Raw genomic sequence first — 26,874 nt, forward strand, 5'->3', positions numbered from 1 at the left:
CAGGAGTGAGACAAATTGGATCTGGCCTGTAAAGCTCACCAGGGTGGGGAGTACAGAGCTGAGGGAGCGTTTTCTGAATGAAGTGTTCACTTAAACCTTCTTCAGAGAACAACGGCTGAGCTCTCAAAAGGGAGAGATGGGGTAACGTTCCCACCCCTGCTGCATGGTTCTTTGATATGAACTTACTTCCCTTCTGCCATTATATTGCTCCATCACCCCCACGTCTGTTCCTCTCCATGCTGCTCACAGGCTTGAGGTCTAGCTGCTATGGCCTTTCTAGTTCTTAATCTGAGCTCCGCTGGCTTCAGTCTTCCCTGGGTTAAGCCCAGCAGTCTCACTTGATATTATCTTCCTGTTTTGTCAGCTCCTAAAAATCACATGGTCTGAGGGCAAAGACCTTCTCAAGTTTCTATATTTACACAGTGCTAGAAGCTCTGAGGTGCTTTCCATGTAATATGTCTGGGGTTAACTGAAGGGGTGGTTCTGGCTGAATCAGCCTGCCCATGGTTTCAAGGCCTCACAGGCTCAGAACACAGGCTGCCTTATAGGGCCACAGCTCCCTACTGAAACTCCCAGGCAAGCCTGGTTGTTACAAAACTTGAGGTAAGCAGTCCTGGCAGCAGGGAGGGATTGCTCAGTGGTTTGAGCATTGGCCTGCTAAACCCAGGGTTGTGAGTTCAATCCTTGAGGGAGCCACTTAGGGATCTGGGGCAAAAAATCAGTACTTGGGCCTGCTAGTGAAGGCAGGGGGCTGGACTCGACAACCTTTTGGGGTCCCTTCCAGTTCTATGAGATAGTATCTCTCTTAAAGGCAGTGTAGAGTTGAAGGGCTGGAGAGAACACTAGCTTCAACTTGCGCCCTGTTATGGGGCTGCATGTTCACTCTAGTGCTGAATAGCCACTGGAGGGGCAGAGCATCCCTTCAGTCACCATCTGTGGCCAAGAATGGATCATGGGGAATTTGTGTTTATGGCCTGCACTGACAGCTTGGTGCGAAAAAGCTGCTCCCAGAGGAGATGGTGGGCTGGAGCTCTAACAGCCTAATAGTGCAAGGCTGGGGCACCGGCACAGAATACCCCCCAAGGGTGAGCAGAAACAGTGCTGGGGAACTGCTGCGAAGTCACCTCCTCCCTCAAAGTCAGAATTCCATCCACCTCACAGCACAAATGTGCCCTGCACCTCCTGTGAGCTGAGTTCAGTTACGCAAACCCCTAGCACAGAGAGAAGGGAGAGGGCCCTGGTTCAGCCACCAACACGCCCCTCCCACCCCCAAAGAGTGATAGCAATGCCAGTCTTGTGAGAAAACAGCTTTTAATCAAAACTCAGATCTTGTGCCGTGGGGGCCTGGAAGAGCCCCATACCCTACGGTACAGATAGGGCAGCCTAGAGCCAAGCAGAGGGCTAGGCGAAAGAGGCTTCAAAGCCCCACAGAGCTAGGGCAGAGAACAAAAGGGAACTGCCTTCCCAGCTGGAGATGGGGTGTTGTGCAGAGGTGGGGAGATGCCTTGGAACAGACCGTAGGAGCCTGCTGCTAATTCCAAGGGAACTGGGGGTCTGCTGCCCTCTGGCAGTGGGAATCTGGGAAGCTCTCTAGTCCCGTGGGGCTGATGGGGACGAAAGCCATTCAGCGCTGGGTCTGGCTGGCCTAGCACAAGGATGGACTTTTCCTCTGATTCCAATTGAGCCCGGTGGAAAGTCTGTGCAGCCCGGCCCAGGTCACCAGGCAGAGTGGTGAGAGCTCAGTGCTGGAGCACAGAATACAACACTCAGCTTGACAAATGGAGAGTAGAAGGAATTGGCCAAACCAGGCGCACTTTATGCCCCAACATACTCGCAAGATATCTGGCAGGGTGAGGACCCATGGCAGACAAAGTGCCTTTCCGCCCTGCTGTTGGCAGCATGACACTGTCCTGGGCACTTCCCTTAGGTAGTTTTCCGCTTCTTAGCCGATGGTCTCTCAAAGACGTCCCGCACACCGGCTGCCTTCTGCTTGAAGAACTTGGTGTTCTGTGCACTTTCCTGGCCCCAGGCAGAGTCGAAGGAGGTTGTGTCCTGATCCACCAGGTGTGTGTACTTGGTCCGCCCAGAGCGCCCAAAGTTTTTGACCTAGGGAGAAAAAAATTCTGTGAGCAGCAACCCCCGCCCGCCACTGCAAGCAGGGCCTGCAGCACCCTCCGAGTACAAACTGGACCGGGCCTCCCTGTCACCCCACCGTAGAGGTACCCTCTAAGGTCCTGCTAGCTGAGAACCCACCCCACCGCCATGAGCCCATCTCCAGCACACATACCTGCATGACTTTAGGCAGGATGGTCTTGTTGAAATGGTCCTCCAGCGTGGGGGCACTGAAGTCTCTCTTGTACACTTCCTCATCTTCATCCTAGGGAGGGATGGACATGCAGCAGAGTCAGGGAAACCAGGTAAGGACACACTCCACAAACAGCATCGTTCAGAGCGCTGGGAATAACACTCAAGATTCCCTGCTCACGTCAGAATCACAGAAATTGGAAACAAGGCTTGTGTCCCATCTAGTCCATCTCCAGGGTCTAGATTAGAACATTAGTCTCAGTCCATATTTCAGGGCTTTATTCAGACCAGTGGCAAATACACCAAGCAAAGAACCTCCCACCTCATTTGTTTCTTGTAGCTTGTAGGCATTTTCCAAACATACTACAACCCTCCTGGCCTGGGGAGCTGACACTAGGTTAGAGGGAAGGGTGACAGCCCTGGGCTACATAAGACAACAAAATGTGAGCAGGTGTGCAAGGGGTCTCACCATCCAGATTCTAAAGTCCTTATTTCCATCTGAATTTGTCTAGCGTCAACCTCCAGCCATTGGACCATGTTATACCTTTTGCTGCTAGCCTGAAGAGCCCATTGGTAAACATTTGTTCCCCAGGTATAGACTGATCAAGTCACCCATTAACCGTCTCTTTATTAAACCAGATAGACTCAAGCAGCTCAATCTGTCACTCTAAGGCAGGTTTTCTAATCCTGTAATCACTCCCATGGCTCTTCTCTGACCCCTCTTCAATTTATCCACAGCTTCCTTGAGGGCAGCGGCTTTGTGGATGAGCTCAGGAAGGGCACGTGTGCAGCCAGCAGACACAGGGGACTGTTTATGAGAAGGGCAGATGAGGCTAGCTTTAATAATGTCGCAGATGTGACAAAACAACAGGCCACTTGATTCTGCCTCTGACAGCTGTGACAAGCTTGCCTAGGCTCCAGTAAAGGAAGGGCACCAGTGGAGGAATTCGGAGGGGACAGCATGCATAGAACAGACAAGGCAAAGGATTCTGGCACCAACACTTCGTAAGGCAGCAGGAGGCAGCGTGGGAAGTCACTGCAGCAAGATGGGAAGTGATGAGGGCTTCAAGGAGAGCTTGAGTTGTAAAGGTAGAAACTAAAAAGGACACAATCTAGAGACGTAGTGGAGGAAACAGCAGCAAGATCTGGATGTGTGGGACATGGAGGAGACACAAATCAGCCCAGGTTATGAGCCTAAATGCCAGGGAAGAGGGTTGGGTTGACAATGACAGGGAAAGGAGGAGTGGAGAGGGTTTGGGCCATATGAGATCAAATAGCAATGAGCCATCCAGGTAGATTTGTCAGTCATTACCAGAGAGGTATCAGTGGATGCATGAGAACAACCCCAAGGTAGTCAAGTGACAATCAATTTCACTGTCAGGAAGCTTCCTGGCATTTAATGTAACCTCATCTTCAGTCAAGCCCGAATCACACCACATCCTCTTAGGGATTCACACCCGTCAAACACAGCAGACTCATCATGCTCTCCTGACACCACACCCCCTTCCGTGGCTGTGTTGCCACTCTACAGCTGTAGCCCGTGTAATCTTTCCTTTAAACCAGGCCTGCCCCTGAAGCATCCAGAACCGAACGCACTGTTCCAGGTGTGGGAGCCACAGAGCAGGGCTGCCCCTACAGTCACTCACCATGAAGAAGGCCCCCCGGTGGTAGTACTTCTGCAGGAATTTGTATTTGCCCTTCACTGCCTTGTTGGTGATGACCTTGCCATTGGCACGGAGCTCAGCACGGCGCTCCTCCTCCGTCAGGTTCCGCATGCGCTCAATCTCAGCCTTCTCCTTCTCCAGTCTGTGCAGGAGACACAAAGCCCGTTAGAGACAGCCCTACTCCCACCAGGCCAGAAGGCAGAAAGCTCGTCCCACTCACATCCCTAGCCAGAGACTGCAGCTCTAGGAAGCAATTCAACCCACTAAATTCCAGGGGCACGCACCAAATAACTCCACCAGAGAGGTCCTTTGGGGCCATCTGCCTGTCCCAAGTCAGGGTAAAGGAGGAGGGTTGGGCGTGGGGCTAGCAACTCCACCCTGTAAAAATCAGCTTGCTACAGAAATGCCAACAATAGAGTTAACAGAGACTTTTAGCCTAGAAAAAGAAGGGTCTTCAACTCGAAGATGCATGACGCTGGGTGGTGAAAGCCGCGAGGAAGCCACTAAGCCGATCACCCTTCTTGCAGCCAGGAGGATTACCATCGGCACATGGAACGTGAGGACCATGTACGAGTCAGGAAAGACGGCGCGGAAAAGAGGCCGCCCAAGAAATACCTGGCGACGCGACCTTCAGGTTGATAGCAAAAAAATGGGCTATACCTGGAACCAGCTAGAGCGAATGGCCCAGGATAGAAGACTATGGAGATCTGTGGTTGGCGGCCCATACCCCGGTTGGGGTGACGGGCATGAATGAATGAATGACGCACCAAATGCCCTGTCCCTCCAGGAGCTAAGATGGGGTGCCCTCTGCTCTGCCTTAGGCTGCAGTGGCCAGACAGAGCAGGAAATGGGGAGGGGAAGATGCCCCCTCATGGCTGCTGTCTTCTGGGTCAGGGACTAGAGACATTCAACCCCAAGCCCAGGCTGTAGCAGCACTTACGCCTCTCGCTCCTCACGGTCCCGTTTGATGCGCTTCAGCTCGCGCACTTTCCAGGACTCATACTCCTCCTCATCGTTCTCGTCGTCAGTATCGAGCGCTTCCAGCGCAGCCAGCGAGCGCTTGTTCTCCTCCAGCTCCTTCTTAGTCTCCTCCTCCACAATCTGCAGAGGGGACCACGCTGTGAACTGAGCCTGCTGCAGCAGACCAACCCTCTCCCGCTCCCACGGATACGCTGCCCCACTGGACAGTCCCCCATTACCTTGAGCGTGTACTTCCGCCTCTCCTCCGCCAGCCGCTTTGCCTCCTGCTCCAACTCCTTCTGTTTCACTGCCTCTGCCTCTCGTTCCTGGACTGTAACTCGATCCTTCCTGGAACAGAGGCGCCATCACAGGCTTCCTTCCCCCTCTCACTGCACCTGACCCATCCCTCTCAAAGTCCCACACCAGCACTGGCTATTTCACTCTCTCTGGAGTTAGTGTCACCCCCAGGATCCTCACCTGTCTGGTGCTGCTCCAGGCCCAGCTGCCTTAGCAGCTTCCTGAGTGGCCTCTCACCCCCCCAGATCTGTTGTGGGGAGAGAATCATTTCCTGTGGTACTTTGCACCTCACTGGCAATCACCCTATCACCACTGAGTGGCACCTACCCAAAAGTAACAGCTAGTACCATGAAGAGTCTCTGAGCCCATCCAGTTTGTGTACGCTGCAGGGTCAGATGCAACTGACAGAGCTAAAAACAACAGCTGCCTGGAATCTATCACTCCCAGACGCTCAATTACATGGACAAATGCTGCATATCTGTGCCAAGCCAGCACCTGACCCGCAGATAGAACCTGAGGTGCTATTAGCATGTGCACCAGTTGCTTTCTGAGCTACAGGATAACGAACATGAGCATGCTTCTCTGTGTGCCAGCTAATCCTTCGCATTTCCCATCTAGGCTGGCACTCTGCCCCCCTTCAGCCTTGAGCAATCCCCCACCTCCACAACAGCAAGGCACACCACCTACTTGCGGATGAAAACAGGTTTGAGACGTGGCTCCGTTTCATCCTCACTGTCTGTGTACTCCTCATACTCAGACTCGGATTCAGACTCCTCGCCAGACCTGCCTTCATCCTCCACTTCCATCACCTCCATCTCCTCATTCTTTCTCTCCTGGGCTCGCTGGCGCATCATCCCACGACGACGCTCAATCTCCTAATTTAGGCACACACCAAACCCAAAGGGAGTCAATGGAACTGCTGACCTTCCATTCACCCCCAGGTCTCTTGCAAGGGGGTGGGGGAGGATGTTTGCCCCCGGCAGGGCCCAAGAGGGGCAGAGGCCCCAAGTCCACTCTAACTCCTCCATGCAATGGGTGAAATGGATGGAATTTACTGGCATTAACAGCACTGATTCCTTGTTCCATAGAGGCCAAACTCTGATCCACTGCTCTGCATACTTCACCATGCAAACCAAAGGGGGCATCAGCCAATGTTCCCTCCCCACAGCAAGGCCAGCGGTGAGACATCTGTCCATAAGAGCTGCCATACTGGGCCAGACCAGTGTGGTGGTCCTCCAGTCCTGTCTCTGACAGTGGCCAGTCCCAGGGCTTCAGGGAGAGTGTGCAGAACAGGGCAGCTTTGGAGAGATACACCCCCATCTTCCCCAACAAGTTTCGGGCAGTCAGAGATTTAGGGGCACCCCGAGCAAAGGGTTGCAGCCCTAACCATCTTGGCTAATAGCCATTGATAGACCTGTCCTCCTGGAACTTATCTAGTTTTGTTTTTTTTTAAACCCAGTTTTACTTTTGACCTTCACAAAATCCCATGGCAACAAGTTCCACAGATTGCCTGTGCATTGTGTGAAAAAGTATTTCCTGTTGTATTAAATGTTCTGCCTATTAATTTAATAAGGCATTTGTGTTATGTGAAAGGGTAAATAACGCTTCTCTAGTCACTTCCTCCACACCAGTCATGATTTTATAGACTTCTATCACCTCCCTCCTTAGTCATCTCTTTTCTAAACTGAGCAGCCCCAATCTCTTTAGTCTCCCCGTGTAGGGAAGCCGTTCTATATCCTTGATCATCTTTGTTGTCCGTCTAAGAACCTTTTCCAGTTGAACTATATCCTGAGCTGGGCAACCCGAACTGCCCACAGTATGCCTGGTGTGCACGTGCCATGGATTTATATAGTGGCATTATGGTATTTTCTGTATTATTATCTAATCCTTTCCTAATAGTCCCTAGCATTCAGTTCGCTTTTTGACCACAGCTGTGCACTTAGATGAAGTTTTCAGAGAACTAGCCATGATGACTCAAAGTTCTTGAGTGGCAACATTTAATTTAAAGCTCATCATTATACATGTCTAGGTAGAAATTTTTTTTCCGATGTGCATTACACTTTGCACTTATCATCAACTGTTGAATTTCTTCTGCCAGTTTGTTTCCCACTCACCCATTTTTTTAGGTCCCTTTGTAACTCTTTGCAGTCAACTTTGGACTTATTTATTTTGAATAATTCTGTATCATCTGAAAACTTTTCCACTTCACAGTTCATTCCCTTTTTCAGGTTACTAATGAATATGTCGAACTCCGCACAACCCAGTATTGGGGACCCCATTACTTACATCTCTCCATTGTGAAAACTGACCATTTATTCCTACTTTTTGTTTCCTATCTTTTAATCAGTTACTGATCCATGAGAGGACCTTCCCTTTTATCCCATGTAACCCAAATGGCAAGTTGAGGCCATCTGTAGACAGACCCTTAACCTCTTTCAGATTCGTCCAGGTATTAGCCAGTCCCATCTGCCCATGGATCTGGTACTGCCTTGAGCTGCAGGAAGCTGGATCCCACCCTGTAGAAACTCAGCTGAGAGAGCCTGGGGAACTGGTGCTTGCAGCACATTTGCAGCATGTTTCCATGGCTCTGCACGTACCTCATCATCAATCTCTTCTTCCTCCTCCTCGCTGGTATCTTCCCGTTCCATGCGCCAGGCATCTCCCTCCACCTCCGAGTCACTTTCTCCAACTACTTCTGGCTCGACAATTTTGCGGTGCCTTGCGAGTCTATGCACAGACACGAAAGTTAACATTTCATAGCAATTCAAGTGCCATAAAGCAGTGACCACAGGCCACAGCCCATCTAAATGCTCTGGGGCTCTTCAAACTGAAGTCCCCAAACATACACATCCAAGCCAGCCAGGAATTCTCAAGCCATTCCAACCCCACAATGACCCTGTCATAGCCCCAATAATCACAGCAAAGATGTATCTCAGCATGCCAAGATGAACACGTGTGTTAATCTCAAATACTCAAGTAACTAACAAAGTAGCTGGACCCACCAGTGTCCTAAATATAATCAGACTGTAACAATCATAGCTCTTATGTATATGCTGCTACAGTACAAACCATGGATTATTCTCTGTGACAATCTGAGCACCTGGGCTGCAGGCAGAGCTATAACAGCAAAGTTTGGAAAAAGTAACATTTCTTCTCGGAAGGTTGGTTTACATGGTGCCATTTAAGATCCAGTAGCTGGATTGCTCAGGAACAGACACTTCTTTCTGTTCATCCTATTGTAGAAAATGCAGCTTCCACTAGGATCCTGCTTCTTCTTCAGCAATTGTAAAGACTGAGGCAATGCTAGAACTGACCCAGCTACTCCTCATAGATATGAATTACTGACTTCAGGTGAATTAAATAAATGTTACTCATGTCTATCTCAGTTAGATGCAGTAACAGGACATCCCCCATCTCCATACAAGAAGGTTATCCTGTTTTATAGATTCTGCTTTCCTCCCCATGTTAAGACTTAAGGAGCTAGCTGTACTATTTGTGGTCACTTTCAGAACTTAAGGACTAACTGCACTAGCCTACGTCTAAAGAATTATTTGCGACAATGCGTAGGGCTGCTTTTCCTTCCTATATCCCTCTAGTTAAGATGTGGGGAATATATAAAAGGGACACTCCAAAAAGTTACACACCTGAAAAATGCATCCCTACAACTGACTCAAGCAAAGTCTAGTTACTATAGCAAAAAGTTGAGAGAAAACCTTTTATTTCCATATATTTCTTCATATTTTCAGTTTGTTTACACAATGTCTTGGGCAGCACTCCGGCACAGTCGGCTCCAAAGGCTAGGTCTAAAAAGAGAAACTGCCAAAGACATAGCAAAGGTGACTGTAAAGCCACAGCTGTCAGGGTATCTCAGGGGCAGGTGGGCCTGACGCTACTTGCTGTGTGTCTCTCTTTGACTAAGGCAGGGCTGTCATGGGCAGGAGCTCACCTCTCCTCCACATCCTCGTTAATGCGGTTCTGCAAGCGCCGCAGACGGGGGTCACTAGCTGAATCTTCCTCCTGCTCCTCTAGCTCCAACTCCTGCTCCTTCGCCTTCTTAATGAACTGGAACTCCTCATCCTCCTCGTCCGAGGACTCCATGGGCGCATAGTCTGGTCGCTTCCCCGACACATAGCGCTTCACCTTCACCTTCTCCATGGAGATCTCACCTACAAGGAGGGACGGGTTACTACAGACCTGAACTTCTCACTGCCCCAGTACCCCAGGACAAACGGGGCACAGCTCCCGAGAAACCAGAGCAACCAGCCCCGGGGAAAACCGTCCCGGCCCATGCCATCCCCTGGGACCAGGCCCATCGCTACAGGAGTCCTCTCCCTCCTGTCCCGCCCCATCCCCATCGCTACAGGAGTCCTCTCTCCCCAACCCCCGTCCCTACAGGAGTCCTCTCCCCCCCACCCCGTCCCTACAGGAGTCCTCTCCCCCCCGTCCCCTGTCCCCGGGCCCGTCCCTACAGGAGTCCTCTCCCGACCGGGCCCGGGCCCATCCCTACAGGAGTCGCCCCCCCCCCGAGGCCCGGGCCGGCCGCGCCAGGCAGAGGGAGCAGAGGCGCCGCGCCCCGGCCCGCTCTCACCCTTCTCGTTGCGGACGGGCACGGCCCCCGCCGTGGACTGGATCGGCGGCTGCTTCATCAGGGCGCTGGGGACCGACATGGCGGCAGCTTCTGGCCCGAACACGGGACTCGCCGACACCGAGAACAGAGTCTCCCAACCGAGAGCCCGGAACCGGAACCAGCCTGTAACTGGGTCACCGCCAAGACCCGGAACCGGAAACTAGGTTAGCTCTCACACTCCTACTAACCGGAACTGCGTCAGAACGGGTCCGGATGGAGGGATAGAGTTTCCGGAACCAGATGATAGGCTGTCCGGCCCGCGCCGCGGGGAATTGTGGGAAGGTGGCGTTGGACGCAGTATCTATCGGGCCGCCGCTGCTGCCGCCTCTGCTCCCCCACCCCGGGGCGTCCCGTGGAGCTCGGCGACGACCCCCCCCCTCACGCCGGACACGGACCGGGCCCCCCGCCCCTCAGCCGGGAGCCCGGTCCCTGCGGCCTGAGCGCTCGGTCCCGCTCCCGGTCCCGCGTGCGGCCGGTGCAGCCCCCGCCGGGGGTCGGAGCGGGGCGGGCCCGGCCCGGCTCGGCTCGGGAGGGCGGTCAGCCCGCGCGGGGAGCTGGGACAGCCGCGGCTGGCGGCCTGGCCCGGGGCAGCGCTGAGACTCGTGGGGTCCCTGGGAGCCCCGCGCTGAGGGGCGCGCGCGGAGGGCTCCCTGCCCCACGGAGCCGGGGCGGGCCTGGGAGGGAGCAGCGGTGTTTGCTCCCGGAGGGGGCCTGGCCCTCTCGGGTTGGGAGGCTTCCCAGGTAGGGGACGTGGGGCGGAAGGCAATGCAGGGGAATTGGGGGCTGCAGGGCGAAGGGGGCAGGGTGGATGAGGTCTGAGCCAGGCCTAGGCTGAGTAAGAAGTTGTAATGGGACAGACTGGGTGTAGGGGCACCAGAGGGGCTGGGAGCCTGGCGGTCTCAGCAGCTGGGTCTGGGGCGTGGGACTGAGGGAGGCTGTAGCGCTCAGGCAGGGTAACGAGAACTTGCAGGAGGGAGGAAAGGGCAGTGTGCTGTGCAGGACAGCAGTGGGATTCAGGCATGAGGGGTGATGATGGAGAATAAAGGAGAGCAGAGTGTGGTGGGAGGAAAGAGCAAGAGTTTAGTTTTGATCTCCAGGAGCATGAGTCACATCCCTGTGGTGAGCTCCAGGTCTTGGTCCCTACTTGGGCAGTGGAAGAACCTGATTGCCCTGTGGTGGCCTGCACCAGCCACAGGAAGTGGGAGGCAGGAGAGTGGCTGCTCTTTGGTGCATCTCATCCCTGTGTGGGATGATGTGAGCTCCACTGGACAGGGACCGTTTGTGCACCTGAGTATTGAGGGCAACTCACCAAACCTACCCTCATGCCAGGAGGAGGGCTAGCCATGCCCTCAAAGCAGGGGAGGAAGTGATTCCCCCTCAGATGCCCATTGTCCAATACCAGAGCTGAGCCAGCAGCGCCAGGCTGGGGTGGCCATGAACTTTGGGGCTATTCCATAAGACTCATCAGCCTGGTTGTTAAATTGCTGAGCACTCAGAGCCTTGAAGTCTCCAATACCTCCATGTGAGGAGCTCCAATAGGATGCCCCAGTGCAGTGGGGTGAGCCATATACTGTATTCCAGCTTGCTGGGCATGGAGACCTCCTGCCTTTCAGGTGGTGCTAACAGCGTGGCCTGCCATCCTCCTTGTCCATTCATGCTGCACATGGTACCCTGCTGCCACCCAGCCAGGTGTCAATAATATGTACCAAGCTGCTTCCAGAAACAGAACCATGATGGCATGGGCCTTGTGTCAATCAGTAGGACCCTTGGCCCTGACACTCCCATTCTGGCTACTAATTAAAGGTGAACCCAGTGGAATGGCCAATCACTCCAGCCATTTCCTTGCCCAGGAAGCGAGAAGCCTGATGCTCCTTCCCAGGGCTCTACACTTCTGATGTGCAGCGCTGCTATTCATCCTTCATGGCCTCCCAGCCTGCCCTTCAGAGGGGCATAACAGCTGTAGCTCACTGCCTGAATAAGGTGCCCCAAAGGTTTAATAAAAGGGCATCCTCTTTCCTGGGCTGGGGGAGTGGGCACAGAAAACCTTTCTCAGGTGCCTGGGACTGACGGAGCCTGCCATGGCTGGTGCTTCCCCGAAGTGCCAGGCAGCAGGAGTGATTGTGGTTTGTGTGTGCCATCGCAGTTCTGCTCTGGGGCAGTGGCCATGATGCACTGTCACAGCAGCTACCCAGGATTTCACTGAGAGAAGCTGAGGTGTTAACCATTGAGGTGCGGTGCCACATCACGGAGCACTTGTTTGTTAACCACTGAGTGCAGCCACATCTTATCACAGGAGCATCTGCTCGGCTTGGCCAGCGCTCTGGAGAAAATGGCTGCCATGATTCATACAGGACAGCTGTCAAGAGGAAGTGTGGCAATTCCAGGAGCCCTTGTAAGGCTGCATCAGGGCCACCTCGGTCCTATCTGATGCCACCCAGCCTTGGGTTGCCCTAGAAATTGATTTCAGGCTGCGTCACAGGCACTGACCCCATTTCTGCAATTCTCTGTTATCTTCTTGGAAGAAAGGAAGAGGTTTCTGCTTCCAGGAAACCCAACCACCGGGGTGGCAGTGCCTGAGCTGCAAGCAGGTGAGCCTTCCTGCGGAAGCCACAGCTGAGGGGCCTCAGGAGCTGGAAAGGTTGTGAACTGTGTGCTGCGCCTGCCTGTTGCTAGCTGCCCTTTTTCCCCAATGGAAAGACCCACTTATGGGTCCAGTCCGCACCTGGCAGGACATTCCTATGGCTCTGAAAGTCAAACCGTCATCCAGTGGCTGGAAACTGAAGCCAGATTCAGATTAGAAATTAGGCCCAAATGTTTAACTGTGAGAATGACTAACCATTGGACCAAACTGCCAAGGGCAGTGGTGTAATAAGTTACGGGCTCAGTGCAGGGCTAGTTGGGTGACTGTCACTGGCCTCTGCTAGACAGGAGCTCAGACTTGATGAGCACAATGGTCTCTTCTGGCCTTGTACTCTGTGAACCTCAGGTGCTGCCCTAAGGTCTACATCCAACGTGCCAGGGCAGGTGGAGCAGCTGATGGTGCCAACACCAGAGACCCTGACTCAGATGGGGTTATGCTGCCCTCAGTCTGCCTGCTTGGCACATGTCCTGGGAGCAGGAAACATGGCTCAGGCTCTAGGGCTTTATGTATCTGGTGAGACTTGTTTCAGTTAGCTGCTGGCTGCACATAGGTTTATCCTGTCATTGCTGCCCTGTCCTAGACTGCAGGGAGGGGAGATCTCTGGTAGCTTCTCCTTGGCCATCAAAGAGCCCCCGCCCCGCGTGCAGTGAGGGCAGAACAGAGCCCTGGCACCCCCAGGAGTACGCTGTTTCAAGGGAAGCCCTAACGCTACTGTCGCAGCACAGCTGTGGGCCGGGGCACAGTTTGTGCTGCCTGCCCTGGCAGAGTGTCACAGTGCATCCCCCCCAATTAATGTGATGTCACCACTGCTCAGATAGCTTCAGCACATAACTCAGCTGGTGAAAAACTTACAGCAAAAAGCTTGACAATGACACGCAAAGCACATGATGTCCCACATAGCTGGAGTTCCAGTCAGCATCTCAGCAAGCCAAGAAATGCTCTTTCTCATTGGCTGTCATTCCAGATGACCTTGGAAGTTAACAGTTACGCAACATAAGAGGTGGGCGTCAGCACTGAACCAGCCTGCTTTGGTCCAGTTGCATTTGGAAATTGCAAGTCCCAACTGTCTGCAGAAGTAAAATCATCAGGGTCTCCTTCCCCGGAGCAACAAGTGCTGCAGATTAATCTGTCCTAGAATCAGTACAGTTGGCTGTTGGCCACAAATGGGCCTAGGTTTCATGGGCTGGATTCTGTCAGGGTGAATAATAGGAGCAACTGTGAAGATCCCTCGATTGTGGGGCCTGTTCTTAGCCAAGGTTTTGGATTCCACGTCTCCTGGTCCTTCCCTCTAAGTGGCAGGTCGCCTGAGCCTGCGGAGAAATGCACCCTCTCTGGACCAGTGTGAGCTGGCAGCCTGCCTTCTCTCTGGACTTGTGCCATCTGTCCCTCCACTCCTGCTCCAAGAGCAGCTAGGGAGGGCTAAGCCCAAGCTTTGTTCATGGGCTGTGGCAAGGTGGGGGATGCAGTTACAAGACAAAACTTCCAGCCGGCCTGGCTCCAGAGCATGGTGCCTTGTGCAGGTTGAGGTATCAGCAGTATTTCCATTGCTCCAGGACCATCCCTGCTGAGCCAGGTGAGTGGCACAGAGCTGGCGACCTCGAGCAGGATGAGAACTCATGGCACATACGGCCCCCAGAAAAGGCATGTGAGAGGCCAGGACAATCTTGTCCCATCCCCTCCTGTCCCAGGGCTTCTCTACAGTCTCTGGTGTAAGTCTCTGACCTTTCGGCTGTGGGCTCTATTCATGTCCCATGTGTGATGTCCTCATGTTGATGGGGTTCCTGTGGTGATGGGCACATTACCAGCGGAGAGGCCAGATTCCTTACAGGGAGTTTTAACTTTTATCAGAAAGTAGCAGTTCACCTTTCACAGATGTGCCCTGGGTGGTGATGACCCAGGCACCAGCTTTGTTACAAGGAATCCTGGAAATCAGGAGCGGTTCTCTTTTTGTGAGGGGAGTCCTGTAATTAGCCCTTTAGTCCTGCAAACCTTACTTCAGTTAACAATTGGCTCAAGAAACAAAACTCCCTTAACTTACCCCTGTGAACCCAATTTCCAGTCACAAAGCTGATTCACTTAGTTATTCTCAGCAGCATCAAATTACCAAAGTGACTGTTTCCTGTGCAATTGCTAGTTTGTTTTAATTACTCCTCTGACACCTAAGTGATTTCCTCTTCTTTGTAAGGAGATGCATGATCGGAATCTATTCGGTTACACGGAAGTCTCCGTCCTGGGGTTTGGCATAAAGAGCAGGCTTTCATGTCCTCATAGATTCCAAGGCAAGAAGGGACTATTGTAGTCTGACCTGTATATCACAGGCCAGAGACCTGCCCCCAAGTCATCCCTAGATCAAAGCTTTTTAGAAAAACATCCAGTCTTGATTTAAAAATTGTCAGTGATGGAGAATCCACCACAACCCTTGGTAAGTTGTTCCAATGGTTAGTTACCCTCACTGCTAAGAGTGTACGCCTTCTTTCCAGTTGGAATCTGTCTAGCTTCAATTTCCAGCCTCTGGATCATGTTAGACTGTTCTCTGCTAGACTACAAAGCTAATTATCAAATATTTGTTGGTACTTATAGATGTAGTCAAGTTACCCCTTAACCTTCTCTTTGTTAAACTAAAGAGATTGAGCTCCTTGGGTAAAGCTTCCTCAATTGTGCTCATTGTAAAGCAGGTTTTCTAATCCTCTAATCATTCTTGTGGCTCTTCTCTGAACACTCACCAATAATTTCTTGAATTGTGAATGCCAGAACTGCACAATATTCCAGCAGCTGTCGCACCCATGCCATTCTGAGACCTATCACTTAGCCAGTTTTTAATCCATTTAATGTGTGGCAGGTTAATTTTTGTATTCTAGTTTTTTTAATCAAAATGTTGTGATACTAAATCAAATACCTTACAGAAGTATGTTACATCAACACTATCACTTTATCAACCAAATTTATAATCTCATCCAAAAAAAAAAAAGATACTGAGTTAGTTTGACATGATCTATTATCCATACATTCATGTTGATTAGTATTAATTATATTACCCTCCTTTAATTCTTTATTAATCAAGTTTGTATCAGCCACTCCGTTATCTTGCCCAGGATCAATGTCAGACTGATATTACATTTATGCTTTTAAATATTGGCACATTAACTTTCTTCCAGTCTTCTGCAACTTTCCTGGTGTTCTAAGACTTCTTGAAAGTAAACAATGGTCCAGCAAGCTCCTCAGCCAGCTCTTTCAAAACTCTTGGAAGCAAGTTATCCAGACCCTCTGATTTTAAAAATGTTTCATTTTAGTAGGTGCTAACATGATCCTGAGATTCTAGTGGAATGGAAAGTCTGTTATCATATATGACTATATCGTCTGTTTCTTCCCAAATATAGAACAAATATTTATTGAATGCTTCTGCCTTTTCTGCATTATTATTGATAATTCTACCATTTCCATCTAAAAATGGACCAATACCATTATTAGGAATCTTTTTGTTCCTAATATACTTTAAAAAATCCTTCTTACTGTCCTTAACAATGCTGGCCATAGATTTCTTCTTGTCTTTTTGCCTCCTCTATCAATTTTCTCAAATTCTTAGCTTCTAATTTATATTTACTACTATCAATTTGCTACTATCAACTTCCCCTTTCTTCCATTTGTTATATATTTAATTTTTTTATAGCTGCCTTCACTTTCCCTGAAAAGGAGGTCTGTTTTTAACCAGCACAGCCTTCTTCCTCAATTGTGCATTTTGGGCATCTAGTTAAGTGTTCTTAAACAATTCCCAATTATTCAATTTTTTTCTGATTAAATTCCTCCTTCCAGATGATTTGGCTTATAATTTTTTTCAGCTTTGTGAAATTGGCCCTTTAAAAGCAACAAGTATATGCATCACTGGTCTGGATTTTATTCTGCTTCCACATTATAAATGTGATGATCAAGTCATGATCACGTGTACCTAAATTACCATTCATGTTCAGTTCTATGCTCAGTTCCTCTTTATTTGTCAGGACAAGGTCTTATATAGAATCCCCCTTGCTGGGTGAAACATTTTTTTAATTAGGAAATTGTCATCTCTAATATTCAGGAATTCCAATGATGTTTTAGTACTGGCAGCATGAGACCGCCAGCGTATTTCACTCAAAATTGAAGTACCCCATGATCACTCAGCTTCCCCCCCTACATGGTATAGATAAGAGCCAGTCATCCTGTTCCCTAGTGTGACTGGGTGGTCTGTAGCACAAACCAACTAATACCCCACCTTGTGCTTTATCTGTTAGGACACTGATCCGTAAGCATTCAAGATCATTTTCTTTCAAGTTATCAGTGACTCAGAAACAGGTTTGGCTTCTGCCCATGCTCTTTATACATAGACTCAATACACAGTCATATTCAAAATGCAAATGTACTTGGGCTGTAACTAAACCCTCCTTTTACCTTACAAGTAGAGAACCAGAGCCATCCACCCTGATTGAATTGGCCTGTCAACACTGGTTCTCCACTTGTAACTCCCTTCTCTTCATGTGTCAGTATATTTATGCCAGCATCTGTAACTTTCACTTCATGCATCTGAAGAAGTGTTGTTGTTTTACCCACATAAGCTTATGCCCAAATAAATCTGTTAGTCTTTAAGGTGCCAGCGGACTCCTCGCTGTTTTTGTGGCTACAGACTAACACAGCTCCTCCTCTGATACTTGCTAGTCCATTTCTCATTCAGGCTCTCATTCCAGTACTAGCAAGCTCAAGGCTGCAGCACTTGGGTTGCACTGCAGGGAAGGTTCATGTTCCCATCAGTACTTGCTAATGTTCTGGGGACATGTCTACTAGTGGCTGGTTTGGAAGAAACTGTTCTTTATCCCCAGGCCTGGCTGTTGGGCCCGAATTGTTCTGATAGCATCCCTGGCCCAAGGAGTGAATAATACCCATGGCCACATTAGGGACCTGCTTACTGTTCTCCAGTCCCTTCCACTTCATGTTCTTCATCAAACCGGGCCTGTGTTTGTCATTTCACCACCTGTTCCACAGAGGGTGGCTGTGGAGGTGGGTCAGGTAATGTTATGGACCAGCTCCTGCTGGGGAGGGACAAGCTTTCAAGCTACACCGCGCTCTTCCTCGGGTCTGGGAAAGGTACTCAGACCACAGCTAAACAGGAGGAGGAACAGATTGTTCAGTGTAAGCAGTTAATACATGTTCTCAGGGATCGTTCAAGGTGAAGCTAATTTCTAGTTCAGGGCAGAGGTGTCTACTACAGGCCCTGGGTTCAACATCCCCAGGGGCCTGCAGGGAGGTTATTACACTTCCCAGCCAAATCCTTCCAGGGGAACTCTCACAGCAAGCTGGGCCCCAGCTTCCTCGGAGGAGCAATGCACCCCCTGGGGGTGGAGTGGGAGGGGGTGCTGGGTGGGAGAAGGGGATCGGGTGTGACCCCCGTGGGGGGGAGAAGGGGACCGGGTGAGGGGGTGACTTGCATGTCGGGGAGAAGGGGACTGAGTCGGGCATGACCCACCCCAGGTGAGGAGGAGAAGGAGACTGGTCGGGGGGGTGACCCCCATGTCGGAGGGGGAGAAGGGGACGGGGTGTGGCGTGACCCCCCAGGTCGGGGGTGGGGAGAAGGGGACCGGTCGGGGGGTGACTTGCATGTCGGGGGAGAAGGGGACTGGGTCGGGCGTGACCCCCCCCCCATGTGAGGAGGAGAAGGGGACCGGGTCGGGCGTGACCCCCCATGTGAGGAGGAGAAGGGGACCGGGTCGGGCGTGACCCCCCATATCGGGGAGGAGAAGGGGACCGGTCGGGGGGGTAACCCCCGTGGGGGGGGGCAGGGGCACCGGAACTGCAGGGCTGGGCCCGGCCGCGGGTCCCCTGGGTGCCCCCGGGCCGGTGCGGGTCCGAGGGCGCCGCCTCCCGAGGAGGGGCCGGGCGCCGGGCCGGAGGGAGCCCGCTGCAGCCGTGACGGCATCCGGCGGCGCCCGCCGGGCCGGGCGGGGCTGACAGCTGCGGCGAGTCACCAGGCGGCGGCCGGGCCGGGGCCCCCGCTCCTGCTGGGCCGGGCTGGGCTCCGGGGCGGGGGCTCCGGGCTTCCCCGCGAGGTGACGCTGCTCCGCCGCCGCCCATAAAGGGCCGCGCCGCCAGCCGAGCGGAGCGGAGCCGAGCGCCGCGCAGGGTAAGGCCGAGCCGGGACCGGACCGGACCGCGGGGCTGGGCGAGCCCGTGGGCAGCGCGCTCGGGACCGAGGGCTGGTCTTCCCCGGGTGCCCGCGGGCCGGGCCGGGCCGGGTGGGCTGAAGCTGGGGCGAGCCGGCCCGTAGCGCTGGGGCTCGGGGAGAGCCGAGGCCTGGCTTGGAGCTTGACAGCTCCGGCCTGTGCCCGAGGCTGGCTGGTTCCCGGCCTGGACGGGGGTTCAGGTGCTGCGGGGACCCCGCCCCGGCCTGGACGAGGGTTCAGGTGCTGCGGGGGACCCCCCCCCCGCCCCGGCCTGGACGAGGGTTCAGGTGCTGCGGGGGACCCCCCCCCCGCCCCGGCCTGGACGAGGGTTCAGGTGCTGCGGGGACCCCCCCCCCGCCCCGGCCTGGACGAGGGGTCAGGGGCTGCGGGGACCCCCCCCCGGCCTGGACGAGGGTTCAGGTGCTGCGGGGACCCCCGGCCTGGACGAGGGTTCAGGTGCTGCGGGGACCCCCCCCGCCCCGGCCGGGCCGAGGGTTCAGGAGCTGCGGGGACCCCCGCCCCGGCCTGGACGAGGTTCAGGTGCTGCGGGACCCCGCCCGGCCTGGACGAGGGTTCAGGTGCTGCGGGGACCCCCGCCCGGCCTGGACGAGGTTCAGGTGCTGCGGGACCCCCGCCCGGCCTGGACGAGGGTTCAGGTGCTGCGGGGACCCCCGCCCGGCCTGGACGAGGTTCAGGTGCTGCGGGGACCCCCGCCCCGGCCTGGACGAGGGTTCCGGTGCTGCGGGGACCCCCCCCCCGCCCCGGCCTGGACGAGGGTTCAGGTGCTGCGGGACCCCGCCCGGCCTGGACGAGGTTCAGGTGCTGCGGGGACCCCCCCGCCCGGCCTGGACGAGGTTCAGGTGCTGCGGGACCCCCGCCCGGCCTGGACGAGGGTTCAGGTGCTGCGGGGACCCCCCCCCCGCCCCGGCCTGGACGAGGGTTCAGGTGCTGCGGGGACCCCGCCCCGGCCTGGACGAGGGTTCAGGTGCTGCGGGGACCCCCTGGGCAGGTTCCCTGGCACCTCCCAGTCAGGGGAGCCCAGTGGGACCCCATTTCACAGCCTGCCTCTGCCCTTCGCCAGCCACCTGTTCTCTGCCCTGTGGGCGAGGGGGAAGGAGCCTTTCCCAGCAGCTCCCAGTCCTGCCCGGCGCGATGTTTACCCGGCAGCAGGCGTGGAAATGGGGCTGTCTGGGAGCAGCTCCTGCCTGTGAGCCGGTGGGTGAGTCAGGCTGGAGGAGATGTCTGTGCTGGGGGAGAGCACTGCTTGTAGGCCTTAGCCTGGCGCTTCCTGCTGTGGGCAAAGGGCAGCCGGGACTGTCTGGAAGGTGGGAATTTAGCTGGAGCAGAAGAGGCCGTGCTGTGGGTGTGTGCGGGAATGCTCTGGGGCTTGGTTTCGGGCGGCGATGGCACTGCTGCTCGGCCAGGGCTCGGGCCAACTGTGAATCATTTCTGTCCCAAGTGACATTTGTGGGGTGGCCCCATTGCATAGTGGGACATTGCTGCTTTGGTGACCCCACAGACCCCAACCTGGCAGCCTTGCCCCACGTGACAGGGCAGAGCCCCCTCCTCTGGCTCTCAGGGCAGCTTGTGTTCGCTGCGCCTGGCTCTAGGCTGGGAGCTGTGTCCTCTGCGCAGGTGGGAACAGACCCAGGAGTGCGCTCAGGTTCTTCTCCAAGCCACCCCCCGTCAGCGGCTTGGCTTCCGAACGGTGTCTCTGGTCTCCTGGACGTGCTCGGCTTGCACTGAAGCTGTGCTTGAGGGTGGGGCTGAGGGGAGCCCAAAGCACCTTCAAACCTAGCACCCCAAACTTGCCAGAGCTGAGGGAAGGCCCCAGCTGGACTGCTGGGCAGTTGGGGCAGGCTGGATGGTCTTAGGGGCTGAAAGCCCCTGGCATGCTGCGCTGCCAGTCGCTCTAAAATGACTGTGTTAGAAGTGGCAGTTCTTACTCCCACTTATGCCAGGTGGCTCCTGACTGCTCCTGTGGGCATGGGCAGTTCTGTGGTCCAGACCCCCCCATTCTTCAGAAACATGGGTCTTTTGGGGGGTTGGGGAGGAAATCAATGGCTGGAAGGTGCTCCTGGCAGCAGAGAGCAGCGTTTCCATCTCCCACTCAGGCCCCCACTTGGGTAAAGCGCCTGCTGCCATCAGTGGGCACTGGAGCAGCCCTGGCTGGAGGTGGGAGTGCTGTACCCACAGAAGGAGGGCAGCTGGGCAGTCGACAGGGGGTGGGGAGGGACTGGCTGCCCCAGCAGCTGCTCTCATGGATCAAGAGGAAGTGGTTTGTTTTGGGCCGTGTAGTCTGGCTGGCCACGTCTCTGCACTGGACTGGGTAATTATCTAGTGTTGGTGAATTCCACAGGCTATCATTAAGTGCCAGAGTTTAGCAGGCAGGATTCAAGCTAGGCGGAGACACTGCAATGGCTAACACACCCAGTTATATGTGGGTGCCCTGTCTAATGTCAGGTCTGTGGCATAGCCTCGGCTGTGGTGCTGCCGGTGCAGAACAGCCAGGTGGGAGCCACCCTGGAATCACTGGCTGAGCTACTCTGCGGCCATAACAACCTTTTGTGCCCATCCTCCCCTCCCCCACCCCCCAGCCTTTCCTCTGTGCTTGTGCACAGCTGGTCTCTGGAAGCCCAGGGGTTGCTGCCCCATGCCCCAGGGCGTCCCCATGTGGTTTATAGGGCTGCAAGTTGCTAGGGGCAGGCACCGCAGGCTGTGTGGTGACTCTCAACAGGGCTCTGGGCCCTAGCATAAGGAATTTAATCCCTCCTGCTCCATGGAAAGAGGCACCCACTGAGTGCTAGGGGGTCAGGAGAGCCCGTCTATGTGGGAGATGGGGCTAGGGTGAGCCCTGCTCTGGCCATCCCTATGGCCAGGGCAGCTGGGGCCAGGCCCTGGTGTTCCATGGCACACCCCATCAGCCCTGCCCCCACCTAGAAGGGCAGTCACAAGGGGAGCCTTCCCCTTTCAGAGAGGTAGGAGCAGGGGTATGGGGCCCCTTCCATCCCCACACCCTGGGAGAGAAGCAGGCTGACAGCAGGGCCCCGCAGCCAGGATGTGTCTGTCAGTGGGTGGGCTGGGCTCACTGCACTCTGCCCGTGGATGGGGGCAGGGCCCCCACAGCAGTGGGCTGTGGTGTTAACTCTCCATTGAGGAACATGGGGACCCCCCCTCCCTGAGCCATCACAACTTTGCTTCCCAGGTTCGGGGCTTAGGCTCTTTGTGGGAATCGCTCCGTTGGTTTAGAACATCATCTGGCTCCAGGAGCTGGGCGGGCAGGGGCCTGGAGTGCAGGCACTTCGTGCCACTCGCTGCAGCCCTTCGTCCCTTGCTAGGTGGCCGAGGCCTGGGCCCCTCTCGCCCTCCTAAGGCCACTCACATCCCCTGCACTAATCATCCGCTGAACTGTAACTAAGGGTCACAGCCTTCAGCAGGGTTCTTTGCATTTCTCCATCCCCCCAGGCTCTATGGGCTACCCCATCCGCCTCTAGTTCAAGGACTCCCTGCAGCACCACACCTCGTGCCAGGGGCTGTGCCCCCATTCTCCCCCAGGCCTCTTTCGCACACCGTATTACGTCTCATTAGGGTGCCAACGTGTAAACTGTTTTGGGACGCCGGGCGGTGCTGAGCTGGGGAGGGGGGTTCTGCCATCAGTGGGTTCTTTGATCTGTAGGCAATAACAGGCTGCTGCTGCTGCCTCTGCTAGCCAGGTGCTCCATGTGCTCCGCATTTCCCCCTTCCAGGTTTTCACCTGGATCCATGGGGTTTTGCCCCCAGTGCCTAGCCTTGACGCTTAGGAGTTGCATGGCAGTGAGACTGTGTCCCCATCCCCCTCCCAAGCCAGGGGCCACGTGGCTTCAAGCTGAACGTGAGCAGGCGTGGCCATGCCTGTGCTGTGGGATTGGGGCCCATGTCACCTGGGTCTGGTGGCCCCGCTGGCTTGCTGGAGCAGTCACCTGGTGCTGGGGTCTCCTGGGCCTGGTGCTCCCGCACCAAGCGGCTCTCCCAGGTCGCCTGGCTCCGGGTTTCTCAGCACCTTGTGAGTGAGGGAGCTGGTTAAAGGCCTCTGTGGGTGGGAGAGGGGCGCTGGGGCTGCTTGTTTCTTTTGCTGGATATGGAGAGGTTCTCTTTCCCCCCCCCCCCCCGTGGTTTGGCTGCTTGCCCCTTGTCCAGGTCGGGTCTGCCTGGAGCTGGGCACTTGGGGTGGGTTTCCTGTTTGCTTCTGCCTGGGCAGAGGGAGCCATTTGCTGTCCTCTCCCCTCCTTCGGCAAACACTGGCTGCCCTGCTGGCTGTGTCTGCCTGTTTGTAAGCCTAGAGCATAAACACACATTGGCCAATAGCAGGGTAAACAGTGTGAGATGAGACTGGCCTCCTGGAGCTCTGCAGCTGGGAGCTGGTCAGAGCTCCTGGGCTGGGCGGGGGGCAGGGCCCCTCTGTGAGGGATTCGCGCTCGCCCCCCATGGGGCGCTGTGCTCCCTCCGGTCAAGGACTGCACTCGGGGCTTGTGCGCTGGGGCCTGGGTGGGCTCTCCTGGCAGCGCTGTGTTTCCTGGGGGCTCTGTGGGGTTGATCACTGTGGAGAGGCTCAGCCGTGACTTGTGCTGCTCTTCCTCCAGGGGACCTCTGATCCATTGTGGTGCGATCCAGCCCCTGCCTCCAGTTCCTCGGCTCACCGCGCTCAGCCTGCTGCTCGGATGTCGTCCCCATGAGCCCCAGGCCGGCTGGAGGGCCAGCCGGGCAGAGCGAGCGCCGGAGCGCCCGGCTGCGCTGAGTGAGGAGCGCCTGCTGGGCACTGGTGTTCCTGGGCCCCTGGCGAGAGGCTCCAACCTTCTCATGGATCTGGGGCCCCGTTTGCTGCTCTTGCTGTGGACTCCAGTGGTGGCGGTGGCGTTGCTGGCCCAGGAGGGGCTAGGCCAGCGTGTCTACACCAACACCTGGGCCGTGCTTGTCCCAACGGGCCCACAGGAGGCTGACAGGCTGGCCAGGAAGCATGGATTCCTCAACCTTGGGCCGGTGAGTGATCCTCCCCCTGCTCGGAGCCGGAGCCGGAGCCACCCCCACCCGTCCTGTGTCACCTGGGGCTCAGCCTGCCCCTCGCAGGCCCTCTGGCTCCTGGGGCCATGTGGGGCAGTGGCAGTCTGTTTGCACAATGCCGAGCAGGTCCCTGGGGCCCTGTCAGTGCCGTTGGCACTCCTGGGTTGGTGTGGGCTGGGGGCAGGGCCTCCCCCTCCCCCCCCGGCTGCCCCTCAGCCCAGCCTGGAGTTGACTTGCCCACAGACTGGGGAGTTGGGGTGCACTCAGGTCCCACCCCCAGCAGACTGAGTGGGCGAGGCAGGGCTGTGGGGTGGCTGCATCAGGAGGAGCAGTGCTTGGGTGAGTCTCCAGGACCCCTGCCAGCTGCTCCCCCTCAAGTGAGCTGGGCACAAAGGTCCAGCATCCCGTGTGGGGTGGCAGGTGCTGCAACCTGCTGTGGGAGATCTGCTCAGGCGGCTTGTTGACAATGACTCCTGTGTCCTTCCCCAGGAATGCCCTCTGCAAACGCTTGTGTCAGCCGGGCCCTGTTTCCCTTCCGTCAGCGTGTGGGCATGGGGGCTGGGCGCAGCCGCCCCTCAGCGGGCTGTGTGGGACTTGTCACTTCCCCATTGGCTCTGCCGTCCCTTCCCTTATCTCTGCTGGCAGCCTGGCAGCCCCTGCTGTCTCTGCAGCACTGGCTGAGGCCCAGGACTCTTGCCCATGCTCGGTGCCAGCTCCCCGTGCCGGGGGCACGGCTGCCGTTCACCAAGGATAGTGAAGGCACCTCTCCAGAGATGTTCCTGGAGGTGGGGCCCTCGCCTTGGCAGCTCCTTTGCGTGCTGGAGCGTGCGCCATGCGGGGCGGGGACTTGGCTGGCCCTCTGTTTTCTTGTCCTGGTGGCAGCTCTTCCTTCCGGGCCAATCCCTGAGCCCCTGGCTCCTGAGCAGCGGTGGGAGTGCTGCCCCCAGGGCACTGGTGTCCTCGCTTTCTCTTGCTCAAGTGTTGTGGGAAAATGTGACGTGTTCTCGGGAGCACTGGATGCAGCCGGCCGCGGTGTGACCGGCAGAGCATGAAGTGCTACCAGGCGTGCGCCTCTGGGTGACCCAGCTGGGGCCTAGCAGTCAGTGGCCAGGACCCGCCACCTCAGGCTGGGTGGAGACGGGTTGCCTGGGCCCCCTGAGCCAGCTTGTGCTGCACTTCCCTGCTCCCCGCCTGCTTTGTCCCTGTGGAATGTCCCCCTGCCCCTCCTGGGAGCCCTGGCGAAGCACTGCCGGCCGGGGGGCCGCTGGGCTGGGACTGCCGGCTGCCCTGGCAGGAGGGGTGCTGCTAGTTTGCCAGGCTTCCTCTGGCTGAAGAGTGAGTGCTGGTGGGGAGCAGGGGCTTGGGAAGGCCATGATCTGGGGGGCTGGCTCCCCAGGTCAGGCTCTGCCCTCGCACCTGCCCTGGCAGCACTGGCTGCTGTTGAGCTCTGCCCTAGTGACATGGGGTCGGGCTGTGCTGTGCCCTGGGGCCTCAGGCTGCGGGGAGTTCCCCTGTCCCCCATTTCCCGTTTAGGGGAAGGGGAACCCAACCCCCCCTGCATTCTTGGCCGTTCTCCTACAGCTCCCCCAGGGCTGGTGTTAGGTTGGGGGCTGGGCTGCCCAGGTCCAGTCGGGGCTCTTGGCTCTGCCCTTGCACAGCTGCCCTGCTCCCGCAGTGTGTGGAGTGAAAATCACCACTGCTGCCACTGTGCTCGTTCCAGGGCTTCACAGGGCACCTGCAAGGAGAGCGACTGGCCCAGCCCCACCTGCCCTGGGGGTGGATTGGGGGCAGGGGCTGCAGAGCTGGGGGTGGGGAGTGCATGTGGGTGTCTGAGTAGTGGGCTTCCTTGCCTCCCCTCCCCCCAGGAGGCCTTCCTCAGCCAGCAGGGTGCAGGGCTCTTGCTCTGCCAGGAAGGAAGTGGAGGGGGGGGGTTGAAATCCCTCAGGAAGTTTCACAATTGGTAGCGGTAGGGCTGGGACCTAGCTCTGAGCCATCCGGCTGCAGCCAGCTGGGGGGCAGGGAAAGCAGCTGCCTCCAGAATAGCCTGGGTGCCTCCTTCTGCTGGCTCGTAAAGGGACCCGCACGCAGGGCTCCAGGACCGTGGGCGCTTGCTGTGGGTGGGGCAGGGGCTAGCACTTCCCAGAGCAGTCAGGGTGTGGGCTGGGGGTGGGGAGTGGCCGGGCGTTTGCCCTGAGGGTTGGGGCTGGGGGGGGGGCCACGGGGGGGGCCTGGCATTTGCCCTGACGGTGCGGGTGGGGGTGTGCGGCACGGGGCCTGGCGTTTGCCCTGACGGTGCGGGCTGGGGGTGGCACGGGGCTGGCGTTTCCCCTGACGGTGCGGGCTGTGGTGGGGGTGGCAAGGGGGCCTGGCGTTTGCCCTGACGGTGCAGGCTGGGGGGGGTGGCACGGGGGGGCCTGGCATTTGCCCTGACGGTGTGGGCTGGGGGGGTGGCACGGGGGGGGCTGGCATTTGCCCTGATGGTGTGGGCTTTGGAGGGGGGTGGCACAGGGGCCTGGCGTTTGCCCTGACGGTGTGGGCTGCGGGGGTGACACGGGTGGGCCTGGCGTTTGCCCTGACGGTGCAGGCTTGGGGGGGGATGGCACGGGGTGGCCTGGCGTTTGCTCTGACGGTTTGGGCTGCGTGTGTGTTGGGGGGCGGGGGCCTGACCCGTGTACAGATCTTGGAATTGGAGTGAAAGCTTCAAACCCGGCACTGAGGCCAGTGCCCCTTGGTGCCAGGATTCCTCCTCTGCTCCCGGAGCTGCTCTTCCTGCAGCTGCCTCCTCGCTGGCAGTGGGGCTGGGTCTGCTGCCGGGGGGGGGTGGGGGGGCCATGCTTGCTGGGGAGCGTTGGGGCCCGAGGGCTCAGCCTGCCGCTGCACAGGCGAGTCAGGGAGAGCTGGGCTGGAGCTTGCATTGCTGCAGAGCTTGCTGGGTTGGCTTCTGGAGGGCCAGGGCCTGGGGGAGAAGCTGCCTGGTCTGTGGCCCCACAGTGCTGGCTACTGCTGGGCCTGGGCTGTTGCTAGGAGGTCCCTGTAGGGCAGTGCTGGCCACAGGGGTGGAGAGGCAGTGCCCCAGCTTGCTCTGTGGGGTGCCCTGTGTCACGGAGTCCCCGGGTGATGCTCTGGAACTGCTCCCCACCAAGCCAGGCAGGACTCTGG

General features: G+C 56.4%; 2 protein-coding genes across 2 annotated transcripts in view; one reads left to right on the forward strand and one right to left on the reverse strand.

Moving 5' to 3' along the window:
* Positions 1 to 1,054: 1,054 nt before the first annotated feature.
* MFAP1 (microfibril associated protein 1) lies at positions 1,055 to 10,045 on the reverse strand. Its single transcript, XM_039493269.1, has 9 exons — positions 9,814 to 10,045; positions 9,172 to 9,391; positions 7,823 to 7,952; positions 5,913 to 6,100; positions 5,168 to 5,276; positions 4,909 to 5,069; positions 3,951 to 4,110; positions 2,288 to 2,377; positions 1,055 to 2,106 (listed from the first exon to the last, which is right to left on the reverse strand). The coding sequence occupies exons 1-9, from the start codon at positions 9,890 to 9,892 to the stop codon at positions 1,924 to 1,926; spliced, it is 1,320 nt and encodes a 439-aa protein (XP_039349203.1). The 5' UTR covers positions 9,893 to 10,045; the 3' UTR covers positions 1,055 to 1,923.
* Positions 10,046 to 18,496: 8,451 nt separating this feature from the next.
* The window catches only part of FURIN (furin, paired basic amino acid cleaving enzyme), a 28,314-nt gene continuing 19,936 nt past the window's right edge, over positions 18,497 to 26,874 (forward strand). Inside the window, exons 1-2 of the mRNA XM_039491990.1 lie at positions 18,497 to 18,638; positions 23,298 to 23,694. Coding sequence (XP_039347924.1) covers positions 23,515 to 23,694 — 180 coding nt within the window. The 5' untranslated portion in view covers positions 18,497 to 18,638; positions 23,298 to 23,514. The remainder of the gene's footprint in view (positions 18,639 to 23,297; positions 23,695 to 26,874) is intronic.

The sequence above is a fragment of the Mauremys reevesii genome, linkage group 10 (assembly GCF_016161935.1).
Source record: "Mauremys reevesii isolate NIE-2019 linkage group 10, ASM1616193v1, whole genome shotgun sequence".
Lineage (NCBI taxonomy): Eukaryota > Metazoa > Chordata > Testudines > Geoemydidae > Mauremys > Mauremys reevesii.